We start from the raw sequence: 14,440 nt of genomic DNA on the forward strand, positions 1-14,440 counted from the left end.
TTGATTACGACGTTATCTGGATACAGCAAGGTCTGTGATGGTGGCGAGCAGATCTCCGGGATGATAATGTAAAATTGCTTTTAGGGATGGTCCAGTCGAACTCTCTGATGGAATAGTGGACGTCCAGGGACGTAGGGATTTGAGAAAGGGTTGGAATGTGATTTACCCGAAAGGTGAGTTTGATTGGCTTGGGAGATAACAGAAGGTTGTTTGGATCTAGAGTTGATGCATTAGACTGATTGACTCTTTCTTCGAAATGGGATATCTCTAAACGGAGTTCAGCGTGTCGTGGAAGACTCTATGGAATGCAGATTGATTAGCTTGAGAATTTGAAAATAGTATAATGTAGTCCTTAGAGATTTAATCTGGATTTTAAAAAGACTAAAATTTATTTGTTTATTTGGGACTACGTCACTGGACTCAGTTAATATCCCTCCGCTATTTCAAATTCCATACATCTACCTGGCGTTGTTCTTGGCACTCAAATACTTGACACTCAAATACTTGACATACATTCTCCTGGTGTAATGGAATGTACCACAAGCCAGATCTAAAGACGGCCATTTCTTGCACACATGTACTTACACTCCGGAAGTCAATCAGCTTGGTTACCAGCGTGCCGTCGCTGCGCTGGAACTCCAGCGTGCACGTATCGTCGCTCACGCTGGACGTTATTGTCTCCTGCACCACTTCGCCTCCCTGCAAATAAAGATCAGACAAAATGATAATTAATATGAGATTATGATTTGACTTGATAAGAAAGTTATCATAATCCGGGTCCTAAAAGAACCCGACTCCACAGCCCTGGTTAACACCCTCAAAAATGCTTGATCATAATCCACTCAAAAAAAAATCTGAAGCCGAATATTTGTTCGATGGAATTGTCTTAAATAGGTCTAAATATACTCCTGACAACCTAAATAACATCAAAACCAAGAGTAATTTGAGTGCGCTTTAAACCAACAACCGATGGCCGTTCGTAACTCACTCGCCGGCAGGACATCACCGTCACCACACCGACTCAGCAGTGACAAAACCACGACACAGCAAACAACTCTCAGGCAGTGACATGTCCAGCAGCAGCAGCTGCTCCAGCTAGCCATCTGCTTTGATTAGTTTCCGGCTGGGTTGGGCCAGTCATTTGCATCATTCCACCCAAACTCACCACAAATGTATAATGTGCTGGTAGCCCACAAAAACAGATCTAGATTGGTCCAGTTCTGGCAAAAGGCTCCGAGTGTGGTCCACTTGAAATCAACACCAGGAAGGGCCACTTCCCAGAAGCAGTTCCAATTCCAACCGAAACACCCTCCGCTAGAAGCCGATGTACGGAGTATGAGTTTGGCAAATAGAACTTCCACACAGCAAACATCAAATATCTCGTGGTGGAGCAATTTGGGCAGCCAGGTGAACGAGGCTCTGACATTTTGGGGTGCCTTAACCTTTTTGCGCCACAAACACCACCCTTACGAAACAGCCAGAAGGATGAAATTTATAAATAAAACCCTAAACCACTTCAGACTGGAGTTTACCCGATCTGGGGGTGATGCTTTCAACTGGCAGTCGACAAAACCGTAATATTTACAAAATCCGAAATGGTTTCGAGCAACATCGAAGCGGTCCTTGAAGATGCAAAAAAAAAAATCGAGGTGTAAGTTGATTTGATTGGCTTCCGAAGCGAAGTCTAGACAACACTTCAAAGTGGGAAAGCGGATTGAAAAGTGGTTGGAAAATGTTATTTATCGAGCTTTTCAACTAGCGGGGAAACTGCTAGAAATGGAGATGAAAAACAGGTAAATTTGTGTCTGTCTCGTTATTGTTACTCAAAGATTAAAATATACTAATTTGTCTGATCAAAAATTTCAAAATAGAAAAAAATCGCTGTATTTCAATGATGATAATTCATCATTCATCATTCATCATTCATCATTCATCATTCATCATTCATCATTCATCATTCATCATTCATCATTCATCATTCATCATTCATCATTCATCATTCATCATTCATCATTCATCATTCATCATTCATTAAACATTAAACAACTAAACAATTAAACAATTAAACAATTAAACAATTAAACAATTAAACAATTAAACAATTAAACAATTAAACAATTAAACAATTAAACAATTAAACAATTAAACAATTAAACAATTAAACAATTAAACAATTAAACAATTAAACAATTAAACAATTAAACAATTAAACAATTAAACAATTAAACAATTAAACAATTAAACAATTAAACAATTAAACAATTAAACAATTAAACAATTAAACAATTAAACAATTAAACAATTAAACAATAAAACAATTAAACAATTAAACAATTAAACAATTAAACAATTAAACAATTAAACAATTAAACAATTAAACAATTAAACAATTAAACAATTAAACAATTAAACAATTAAACAATTAAACAATTAAACAATTAAACAATTAAACAATTAAACAATTAAACAATTAAACAATTAAACAATTAAACAATTAAACAATTAAACAATTAAACAATTAAACAATTAAACAATTAAACAATTAAACAATTAAACAATTAAACAATTAAACAATTAAACAATTAAACAATGAAACAATTAAACAATTAAACAATGAAACAATTAAACAATTAAACAATGAAACAATCAAACAATTAAACAATTAAACAATTAAACAATTGAACAATTTAATAATTAAACGACGAGTGCTGAAAAAGTCATGTTTTGCAACGAGTTAGGGGAGTGTGGGGTAATTTGGACACCCTAAGGAAATTGCTCTGTTACGGGCTGCATGGATATTTTAAAGGAATGTGGATGACAACAGAGGATAATAGAGACCATATTTGATGAAAAAATGTCATTCATTTCGATAAATTTTGATGAAAAACCCATTTTTATCGCAAAAGTTAAAAGGTGTCCAAATTACCTCCACATTTTTGTGTGGGGGTAATATGAACACCCCTATGGGGTAATTTGGACATGCCTTGTGGGGTAATTTGGACATGCCTTGTGGGGTAATATGGACATACCTTGTGGGGTAATATGAACATCTTTTGTGGGGTAATTTGGACACATGTTGAAGAATTAGTTTAACATTTGATTTTTTGAGCATGTTTTTTATCCTTCAACCTGGTTTTGTAATTGCTTTATATTTTGAAGTATTGTTTTGCTCACAATATTTCATCAATGGTTTAAATAATGATTTTGTGATAGAACTATAATTCAATAGGAAGATTACAAATAGTTCAGTGTAGTATACATAATTTAATCATTAATACTGAAATGATTTAAACGTTGATGCTGGATCAGGCACACTATACTTGTTTTTAGTGATTAAGGTATCATTTATGTTTATATAAATCAATCTTTATATAGAATTTATTAGCCTGAAAATATCATTTTTTTAATTTTTACATTCTGTAGCCCTTCAAATTTAAATATTATTGTAAACCAGCACAGAAATTAGAAATGTCAAAGAAGTTAATTAAAAGCAATCAACATTAGAATCTTGTTGAACGCCAAATGTACAGTAATCAGATTTTCATCAATTCGAAGATTGGAATAAATTTATCTAAATTAAAAAAATAGGGGTTTTGTGAAAGTTCTCATTGCTCACATTCATTTTTGATTGTTTTGACATATTAAATCCCACTAAATTTATCTAAATCCCTTTAAAAACTCATCCAACCATGAAAGTTACTTTTTGTTGCCTGACAGGTAGACTTTCAGGTATGTCCAAATTACCCCACAAGCCATGTCCAAATTACCCCATAGCATATTCTATCATAAATTGCGATTTTTGATGATAAAAATGGATAAAATTCACAATTTTTATGCGTACATATCTCAGGCATCGTCCAAGCAACCCTTAAACAAAAATTTCCACTTTTTTGCCATATAACCCTGCAAAACCTTATTTCCTAACCTTCAAATATTAGAATTTAAGGCAGTGCCAACCGGCCTTTGGAAACTTTTACACATTATACCAAAACTACTTAACCTATTCCAACTTTTTTGGTTTGTCCATACTCCTAGGCCATTACTAGTACTAGCCTTATCACTTAAATTGCCGTTTTCACTTTATATCCGAAGAAAACGTGATTTTTAAAGGGGTGTCCAAATTACCCCCACTGTCCATATTACCCCAAACTCCCCTACATGTTTTTTTTTGCATTTCAGAAAAAAACACATTTTTCAATGAAAATTTAGGTCAAATGCCCATGTGTTGATTCAATTCATCGTTCAAATCAAAACAACATTGAAAAAAAAAATACTTTCCAATACAATTTCGATAAGTTCAACTTTTCAGAACTGATTTCGTTACTGAAAAGTATAACTTTTCAGAGTTGCATTGGAAAGAAATACTTTTCAGTTCTGTTATTTTTGGTACAGAAAAGTAGACCATTGTCATCGTTCAAGACTGACAGGAAAAGTAAGAAGTATAGACAAGAAAACCGTGACGTAGTAAATGTTACTTTAGACAGCATCCAAATTTTAAATTTTGTTCCTGTCAAAAATGTTCATTTGGTTGATTTTGCTTTGAGGTCAAGTTTCAAGCTTTTCTCCTTAATTGTCCGAATATTCAACAGTGGAACAAAGGAGTTAAACTTAAATCACTTTGATTTGTCAAGTCCTCAAGCCATCTCAAACAAAAGGGGAAACCCATCAATTAACAGTGCCAGTGCCATTAAGCATAAATCATCTCCACCCACGCTTCGCTTAATCCGTCAAGTGTGACAAATAATTGTCATTCGCACGAAATTGGTTCGCTTTAATCTCAATTTAAAATTCACTCGACTTGATGTTGGTGAGGCAGAGCAGAGCACAGAATCACACCTGACGCCACGTGTCATGTCCTCGCAGCTCAAGAAGGTTACAGCAAGGATAAATGCTCGTTTTATCACACACACATACGCGCACCTTATTCCAGTAGATCTAATCACCTCTTTCAGGTGAGTGATGGCTCTGGGTGCGAGCATCAGCTGATGGCTGCTGTAATGCTTCGATAAGAGGTGACGGGTATAATTCTACGAGATTTATTCAGTCAGAATTGACGATAATTTGGTGTGATAATTCACAGAACCCTATTTGAGTTTGGGACGAGTTAATTTTTTTAGGTTTTTGTTGCCACCACATATTTTTTCAATACATTCAAAAATCTATCAAAAATTTAAGTTCAACTCCGCAGGAACCTAAAGCTGGAAATCGCCAACCCCCAAAGCAAAAGCTCTCCCAACCGTAAAAGCTTTCCTGATCCGGGACAGATTCCGCCTTGTCCACTGTCTCCGGTGATGTCTTCAGAGGTGCCTTCGGGCGTGAACAAACGATTTTTCATAACATTCTGCTGATGTTTGCGTCTGAGAATTTGTGACAACATGCGAGTGTGTGTTTGTGTGTGTATCACAACAACATATTGCAATGCTTTTACTAGAGCTGAAGGATCAGAGAGCTTTTACCGGTCGACTGGATTGAGTTTAGAGAAGCGAATGATGACAACGAGCCGACAGTGACAAGGACTGGGAACGCAAGGATGCATCTGCTCTGCTGCTTCCTCTGAGAGGGCCCCCAGATTGATGGCACCCGTCCTGGCGGATGAATGGGTTAAGCTGGTGCCGGTGATGATTCAAGCCAGATGACGACGAGGCTGCTACTGCTGGTAGATCCAAAGGAATCCATCTTGAGTCCCCTGCTAATGGCTCGATGGATCATGGGAGAGAGGAAAGGACTACGTATGGTGAAAGGATGACTTTGCTGTCTTCTGCTATGATATTCTTTTATCAAGCATAAAATGGTACGAGATCAGATTGATAGCTTATTTGTGTCGTGATGCATTACAAGCAGGAACTTTATTGCTCCCTGAAGAGTTTAGATTGAACTTGAATTGCAACGAAATTTGTCTACGAAGAATTTATACTCAAATTGCTTAACCTGTGTGGGAAATGTGCAGCTTCCCAACTTTTAAAAGCATACACTATTAAAGCATTGTTATAAAGTCCCAGTGCATTGCATATGAAATTAAACCAAATTGAATTTTTCATTGCCAAGCATATCCCACTTTGCTTTCTGCTCTACTGTTTTCTGTTTGATCAACTAACTTTTACCGAGAGTGTGTTTACATTCAGCTGAATCCACTTTTAATTCCATCAAATTTATCTACGTATTCAAACAACCATAAAAGCGCATTCCATGCACCACTTTTTTCAAAATCGTCCAATCCTGCCGATTGTGCAGAAAATCCAAACGAATTGATTCGCAATTTCGATGCTGGCTGTGACTCGGGCCTGCCACATCAACATTATTAATTCCCGCATTGAGCGTAAAATTTCCACTTTTCCCAACCCCCTCCCAAACCGAGAGAGAAAAGAGCACAGAAAACAGTTCACCCCGTAATCCCATTTAAAACCGGATCCCCGGCCCAGAGAATGATGCCATGGCTGGATGTGGTGCCAATCTGTTCTACTGCCGGTCCCGTTCTCCTCCAAACGTCCCTGAATCGTTCTTCTGGCCGAGCGATAAAAATGGAGCGGAAATGGCAAGAGTTTTTAATTGAAAAATAAATGTAACACTGATTGAAATTTCCTCCCCAGGCACACTGGCTCTCGCACGTTCAGTCTAACATTCTCAACGGGAGTCAACTGAGGATTAAAGACACTAGATGGGCTGAATTTTTAGATTTATTTTTTCATAAATTGTGCTATTTTCAAAGCGCATTCTATTTTGTCAAAGATGTTAACTTATTAGTTTTCGAAAAAAATATGCTATGTTTTTTGTATTTTTTTTAAACTTCTTCATCCCATTACGAGAATCGAACTCACGACCTCTGGATTGGAAATCCAGCACGCCGCTTTTCGAAACCCATCTGATCTGACCGAGCCTGACCCGACTCAAACACATCACCTTCCGCTGACAAGGTGAAACCCGTAACCTCACGGCCACGGTAGCTCGGCTTATTGTTCACAACATGCCAAAAAATGGGGCAATTCATTGAAAAACTTCAGGATTTCGATTCAATTAAAATTTTGATGAACTGAAAATAATGTGTTTTGAATTTTATTAAAAATTACCGCACAAATTTCGTTCATTCCGTTTTTTAACAAACTGCTTAACCAGTACAATAAATGTACTAAAGCCATACATTTGAAAAATTCCGAAGCCTGAAAAAATATTTTTGATCTAAAGTTTTACGGCAATTTCTGACCTGTGTTTCAAACTCTTTGTTGTCGGAATCTTTAAAAGTACTAACAATTAATTCGAAACCATTCACTGTAAATTTTTGTCGTTAAGGGGTTACATACATGTAGAAAATGACAAAAAATCATTATGCAGAAATTTTATTAAATCTGCTCAAAAGATGATTTTTAATCACTTCTGAAAGTTTCATGAAGATATTTCATGATTAAACTGAGTAAGAAACGATTTAATCTCAAAATTTTGCCATGCGCAAAGCGAACTGTCAAATTTTGTAGATAAGCGGTTTTCTCTGAACACCGAGTTGATTTACGGGTGCCACGATATCTCGAGATGGGATGGACCAAATTGGCTGAATTTTTTGTGAACACTTGCAAAAGATATCCCGTGTGCATGACGAAGCCCAATTTTGAAATTTTGTGTTTTTTTTTAAATACAAAAATCAAAAACTGGCATTTGTTGTATGAAATACTTTACATTATTTTTGTTTATTTTTTCAAATGAACTTTTTTTAAATCGGTTCACCCGTTTTATTGAAACTGCTAATACAAATTGCTATATCCGGCAATGATACTACCAAATCATCGCCGTCGTACTAATTTGTCGTACGTGCATTTTAGGCCAAATTGAGTTAAAAACGACATTTTGACAGCCCACAATGCCTCACCTTTTGACCTTCACAGATCCCCAAAATTCGATTTCAATCCTGAGATATTCAACGAAATCCGAAATCCGTGCGTTTTTTTCACTTTACATATGAAAGTAGTTTCAATTTTGTCGAAAATCTTGTCACTCCCTGAAAATTGATGTAGGGGAAATATACCCATTTTAATCACTCTAAGCCGTTCGACCAATTCTCATCACTTTTGCCATTTTCCGATATAAAATCAACATTTTCAGATGTTTCAACAATGGAGAGTTGCTTGCTCACTTTTAGTTGAGCTATTTATTACTTTGAAACAGTCAAAAACACTTTATGAAAGCTGTAATTCATGATCAAAGTGCTGAAAGGCCGATAATAGAAATAGGCTTAAAAAGGGTATAGTTCCCCTAAGTGCGACAACTGGCCAAAGGGATTTCAGGTCAGAACGCGCTTGACGCACGTACAAGTTAGACTACCGTAAACATTTGTAATTATAACTCGCGACTCCAGCAACCAACTTCAACCAAACTTCGAGACAATGCGCATAATGGTCAGCCAAACAAAACGTGTTTGTTATTGTTTACACTGCGTGCTTTCGTTTTTGTTTATTCATGGTCAAACATTAAAACGCGTTTTTCTTGGAACGTCGAAATGGCGGGTGTGACAAGATAGCACGACGACGTCGAAATGTCTTCAAATTTATTGTGATAATAGATGAAAATGTACATTTTAATGCCCTCAAAACAGATTTGAAAAAATGTTTAAGTATGTGCTCAAAACAACCTCTGACATTTTAGCCGATATTAGAGCGTCCAATTTCCCGGGGTTACAAATTTCCCGGGAAACGGGAAATTCTCAGCCAATTTCCCGGGAAATCCCGGGAATTCCCGGGAAATTTAAAATTTATTGAAAATTGTTATGATCTTGGTTTTAATTAATCTTATGCAACAAAATTGTATAGGACATCAACATTAATGGTTTAAATATGTGTGAAGATCAATTAACAGCATGATTGCGTGTAAAAAATCATTCAAATACAAGAAAATGGATTTTGGTATTTTTTGATGATAAATTTTTAAATTTCCTCTGTGACCAGTTTATTGAAATGAGAAAAAAAAAACATGCAGAAATTATGTTTTTCATGACAAATACTGGTTTCAGCTCTTGAACAGATGGTTAAGCTTTTTAATGTTTGTTTTACTCCAAACAACCCAATGTTTTCATATATTTGAATATATTTTTGCATTTTTTGAGAACAAACAATAGAAAGTAATTTTTCAATGATTTTTTTTTTTGTATTTCAGTAGTTGTTCGGTAACTGGGCGTTGTTTAACTGGGCTGCTTTTTAACTGGGCGCTCGATAACTGGGCTGTAGCCCAGTTAAAAAGCAGATAGACGTCAAAAAACCAAAACAAACCAAAATGACCGAGGGGTTAATGGATGCAAAAATTATATTCAATAAATAAAAAAAACTTTTTTCAAACTTTTGTTTAATTTCAAGTTACAATTAAATAAATATGAAAAGTAAGCTTTGTAAATAAATTTGAGTAACTTTTATTTTTATATTTAATCTGGAAAACATTATGCATCGGTGGTCCCCTCGTTATTTTTTGTTCAGCCCAGTTAACAAGCAACATTCGGTGGCTGGGCTACACCCTTACCAAAAACCATGATTTTTTGAGTTCCAAATCCCACTTTTCATACGAATTTTTCAGTTCAACCCATATAACCATTTTTATGGTTGTAGTACCTGAACTCAAAAAATCGTATGAAAAGTGGGATTTGGAACTCAAAAAATCATGATTTTTGGTAAGAGTGTACGTTCTCAGCCCAGTTACTTAACAACTACTGTATTATGCAATATGATTTAAATTATACGATAAATTAACATCATTTGACAAAAAGTCTTCTATTTTTTTCACATTTAACCCTCTAACGCCTGTAGTTGCACCAGTGCTCCATAATTCTTTTACTTTAAATTGTAATTTCTTTAGTACTTGTTATTCAACCAATTGAAATAATTCTTTTTGCACAAATTGTTTTGATGAAATAACACCAATCTGCTAAAACTTACCTAATTGTAATAATTTAATACTCATTAAGCAAGATCTATTCCCAGTTGCTTCAAAATAATATTATCAGAAATAATTCTGATAAAATTCTGATTATCTGATTAATCATATATAAAATAAACAATACATTGAATTGAACAAAATCATGTTGAGTTTGTTAATTTATTATTTTTTCAGAGCATTTTCAAAAAATAGTTCCAAAAATTTAAAAGAAAATGTGTACTTCCGATTGAATTTCGGGAATTCCCGGGAAATTTACAAATTTCCCGGGAAACGGGAAATATTTTTTTTCGGGAAATCCCGGGAATTCCCGGGAATTTTTTTCCCGGGACGGGAAATTGGACGCTCTAGCCGATATACATGTATACATATAACCCCTTAAGGTACAAATTCAGTCTTTTGAACTTTTGGACCCCGATTTTTGTAAAAATGTCGAAGGGTAGACTCATAAAAATTTAATATTTTTCTCCCATTTCTACAAGTGAAACAAATGTTGTTTTTTATTGGTTTCTTATTTTTATTGTAAATACTGTAAGTAACTTTCTCTAATGTCAGAGAATGCTCTTCACATGATTAGTTCATCCATTCATCTTTGCCAGCTATCCATAAATGATAGTCTGAATTCTGAGGTAGTCTGATTTCAAATCTGAAGAATATTTCATCAAATTTAAAACAAAATCCTACTTGAAAACATTAACTTGATACCAATTGGAAATTGCAAACTTCATTTTCATCAAACATTTTGTGTTGTTAAACGATTTAAACATTTTTTGAGTGTTTATTTTTAAATTTCTGGTAAAACTTCTTACTTATCAAACATTCTGACAGCAGAAGACATTGGCCAGTTTCATAACTGTGTTTGCCTTTTTGTCTAATATTAGTCAGATGGTCGAAAATTGAGCCAAATCCATACAGGGTTACCCATCAGCCTGAGAGTTTTATGTGTTTTATGTGACAGTGTACGAAATCGAATATTTCTTTCAAGTTAATAAGCTAAAGATTCTTTTTCGAAAAATAAAAAAACACAAATTAAATGCGGACGAAATGGTTAAAGAACTCAAAAAAAAAACAAAAAACAAAAAAAAATTGAAAATACTTTTTTTAATTTTGAAAAGTCTTTATCAATTCAAAAGGTTTCAATTCGGAAAACAAACTGCAATATCGGATTCTATAGGCAATTTATCACTGAAATAGTTGAAATTAGGTCCTAACATATATTTATTAAATTTAATTGAATCAAACACATCTTGAAATGTTAGGCATTCTCTACAGAACACATTTCTACTGAGTTTTGGGCAAATTTGGAATTATTTATTTACTAAACCTCATTTTTTATAGAAAGAGTACACGATTTTGAACCAAACAGCATCAATTAATCAAAAGCGATGAAAATGCATAAGGAACATTTATGCGATCAGGGGCAGTTCAGGTTTTTTTCAAATATCATTTGAATGTTTGAGTGTATTTTCGATTTTGGATTTTTTTTTTTCGATAAATCTTATTTTATTTATAACTGATCTTCTTGCGGGTCTAAAATGTAACTTACTAATGGTCCACTTGTCATAATCAATTCAATTTGCATTGCAGATTAAGTTTTTTAAGAACCTTAATGACTAACTAAGCCACCGATTGAATTAAATCTGAAAAATAAATTGTTTCTATCAGTATCCACGAATTTATGATTAAGTATCATTTTGATTCAACCAAATCTGCACCAAAAACACCCTCTCAAACACACCGCGCCGGAATCAATAACGACCGAAGCCACGTTTCGGTTCGTTTGAAAGGTTGAAAATGGCTTAATCGAAAGTTAGAATACCGGAAGAAAGGCTCACAACCTCGGGATTGCCGTCACCAAATCCTTCTTCTGTGTCGATGGGAAGAATAATGGTTTGTTGGAAGAGGGGGAGATGTGGAGGGGGATTTTTTTGCTTTATTTCCTCCTCTTATAGTAGCTGCCACGCGACAATGGTTAAACCAACCATTTATCCTTATTTGCACCTGGGAGAGCTTTTTTCCCCTCGATTGGACACAATCCCGGTGGAGAGGAGCCCCCCCACAGAGCTACGTGCAGCAGATCCTTTGAGCTAAAATAGAATTCACTTTCACGGGACGAGGGTGGAAGATTTATTGATTCGCTAACCGAATCGAACAAGCAAACTATTGCCATGCTGAAACTGCCACAGAACATCTACCGGAAGCACCTTTTGCGTTGGACTTTGTTAAAGACCATTAACGGAGAAGCAGCATCCGGCATCTGGACTGTCTAGATTGAATTGAATTGTTCGGCTCGACTTGTCGATGGCGTTGTCACAGCTGCAGCTACAATGTAATGATGCTCACGTTTTTTATTGTCTGGTGGTCCAGGTGGGGTTTTCGCTTTTTTTGACCTCTTATTCTCAGTTAACAAAGAACGGTTGGAGGGCGTGCCACTCTCGACTGTTGTGACAGCAAGGTGTTATCAGGTGTGGTTGTGGGTGGAAGTTGGTTAAATAAATGATTATCCATATTTAAAAAATACAGGTTAAAACTTCCGACTGTTGAAAATAAGCGACTAGGGCAGGGATGACCAAAGTATGGCCCACGGGCCAAACGTGGCCCGCGAGATTATTTTTTTGTGGCCCGCGGACCCATTTTAAATGACCATGTGAAATGGCCCATTGACGCATTTAAGTGATTTTATCCTAGAAAATAAGGTTAAGTTTATGCCTGTTTTGTGAACCTTTTTAGGTTTTGTTAATATAAAACTAATTGTATAGTCGGGATCAAAGTGAAAATTTTCATCAGATATTTATTGAAATTTTATTAAAATTGGAGGATTTTTTTTTATTCTTTAGCAACTATATATCATCAAGATGACACATTACATTTAAAAAATAAATAACACTCTTTTACAAAATTTTGTCACCTCTTCTAAAATATATTTAAAAAATAAATTAAAAGAAGGTTAAAATACGACTTTGAACCTTACATTTTATTTGTGAAATCACGATTGTTGAGGAACGAAAGTTGCAATGAAAAGCAGATAAATAATATTGATGTTGGTATTTTTTTTGGATTTTCTGATTTTAATAATATTTAAACAATTGTTTGAGGCTTTTTTGTAAAAAACTGTTTATTTTTTTTGGTTTTTCTAATATTTTTTTTTTAGTTTTATCGATTGAAATTAAAAAAAAATCATTTTTTTCTCATATGGCCCGCAAGCTCATATGAGCTACAAATTTGGCCCGCCATTCAAAAACTTTGAGCACTACTGAAATAAAATATACACATGTCGTATGATTTTTTTTATCTTCAAAAAAAATTACTCTCATTTGTACGATTGAGCAAACGTTGATTTTAAAACATTTAGTATTGATTTGTTATAAAAGTAATACTGTGGATATCATTTGCTCACAAAAGTGTCCACGTGGTTTATGGATGGTCCCTAGGAAGGGAAATTTCAAATGTTGTGAAATATTCATTGATTTCAAAAATTTTAAATTTCCCTTCCTAAGGACCATCCATAAACCACGTGGACACTTTTTTGAGAATCTAATTTTTGATGTTTGAAAAACATCGTATTGATTCAAAAAATCATAACTCGGTCAAAGATTTTTTACCATTCTGGAAATTTCTGAAAAGTTAGCATCTGATGTCCCCTAAATCATTTCAGAAAATAAAAAAAAAAAGTTTTTTTTTTGCAAATCATGTTTAAGTGACAACAAGTGAAATTAAAAATTACCATTTTTTTATCGTATATCATATTTTTTCAGTGTAGTCCATATCCATACCTACAACTTTGCCGAAGACACCAAATCGATCGAAAAATTCATTCAAAAGATGCAGATTTTTGAACTTTCACATATCATTTTTGTATGAACAGCTGCCAAATTTGTATGGAAAATTATATAAACGAACTAATGATGCCAAATGGCTTCTTTGGGCATACCGAAGGCACCACAAAAAATTAGCAAGATTGAAAAATACAAAAAATAAAATTAAAGAAAAAAGACCGATTCCGTAGAGAACTGCTCAAGTAGCAAAAATGTATTCGAAATCATTCACTGTCAATTGGCATTTTTTCATTAGAGTACAAATTCAGTCGTTATTTATTTTTAAGACCAAACTTTTTGTGAAAATTTCGAAGGGTGGAGATAAAAACTTTACATAAAATATAAAAAAAAATACTCCCATTGGTATAATTGAGCAACTGTTGATTGTATACCATTTAATATAATTCATTTATTTTGATTAGAAATACTGTGGATAACTTTTTTATATGTCCCAAAATGGTCTTCAGATGATTAGTTCTTCCATTCAATTTTGCCAACTATCTATAAAAGATAGTCTGACAAATTTATGCTATCCAAAATTGATACAAAAGGGCGGACCTTTCAGTGTTCTATCAACTTGATTCATTATTCATACCATCAGATTGGGTAGTCAGATCTTCATAATTCAGGGCACTTATGTGCTTATAACTTTTGATAGGGTTGTCAGATCATCAATCTTTTGAACTCGTGGGAAAGGTCTTTTAATTACCTATTCAACGACA

At 34.4% G+C, this 14,440-nt stretch overlaps 1 protein-coding gene across 1 annotated transcript in view; it reads right to left on the reverse strand.

Annotated features, from left to right (window-relative positions):
- LOC6036372 (out at first protein) overlaps positions 1 to 14,440 on the reverse strand; it is a 129,266-nt gene that overhangs the window by 63,726 nt on the left and 51,100 nt on the right. Inside the window, exon 3 of the mRNA XM_038255311.1 lies at positions 586 to 699. Coding sequence (XP_038111239.1) covers positions 586 to 699 — 114 coding nt within the window. The remainder of the gene's footprint in view (positions 1 to 585; positions 700 to 14,440) is intronic.

This window comes from Culex quinquefasciatus, chromosome 2 (assembly GCF_015732765.1).
Source record: "Culex quinquefasciatus strain JHB chromosome 2, VPISU_Cqui_1.0_pri_paternal, whole genome shotgun sequence".
Lineage (NCBI taxonomy): Eukaryota > Metazoa > Arthropoda > Insecta > Diptera > Culicidae > Culex > Culex quinquefasciatus.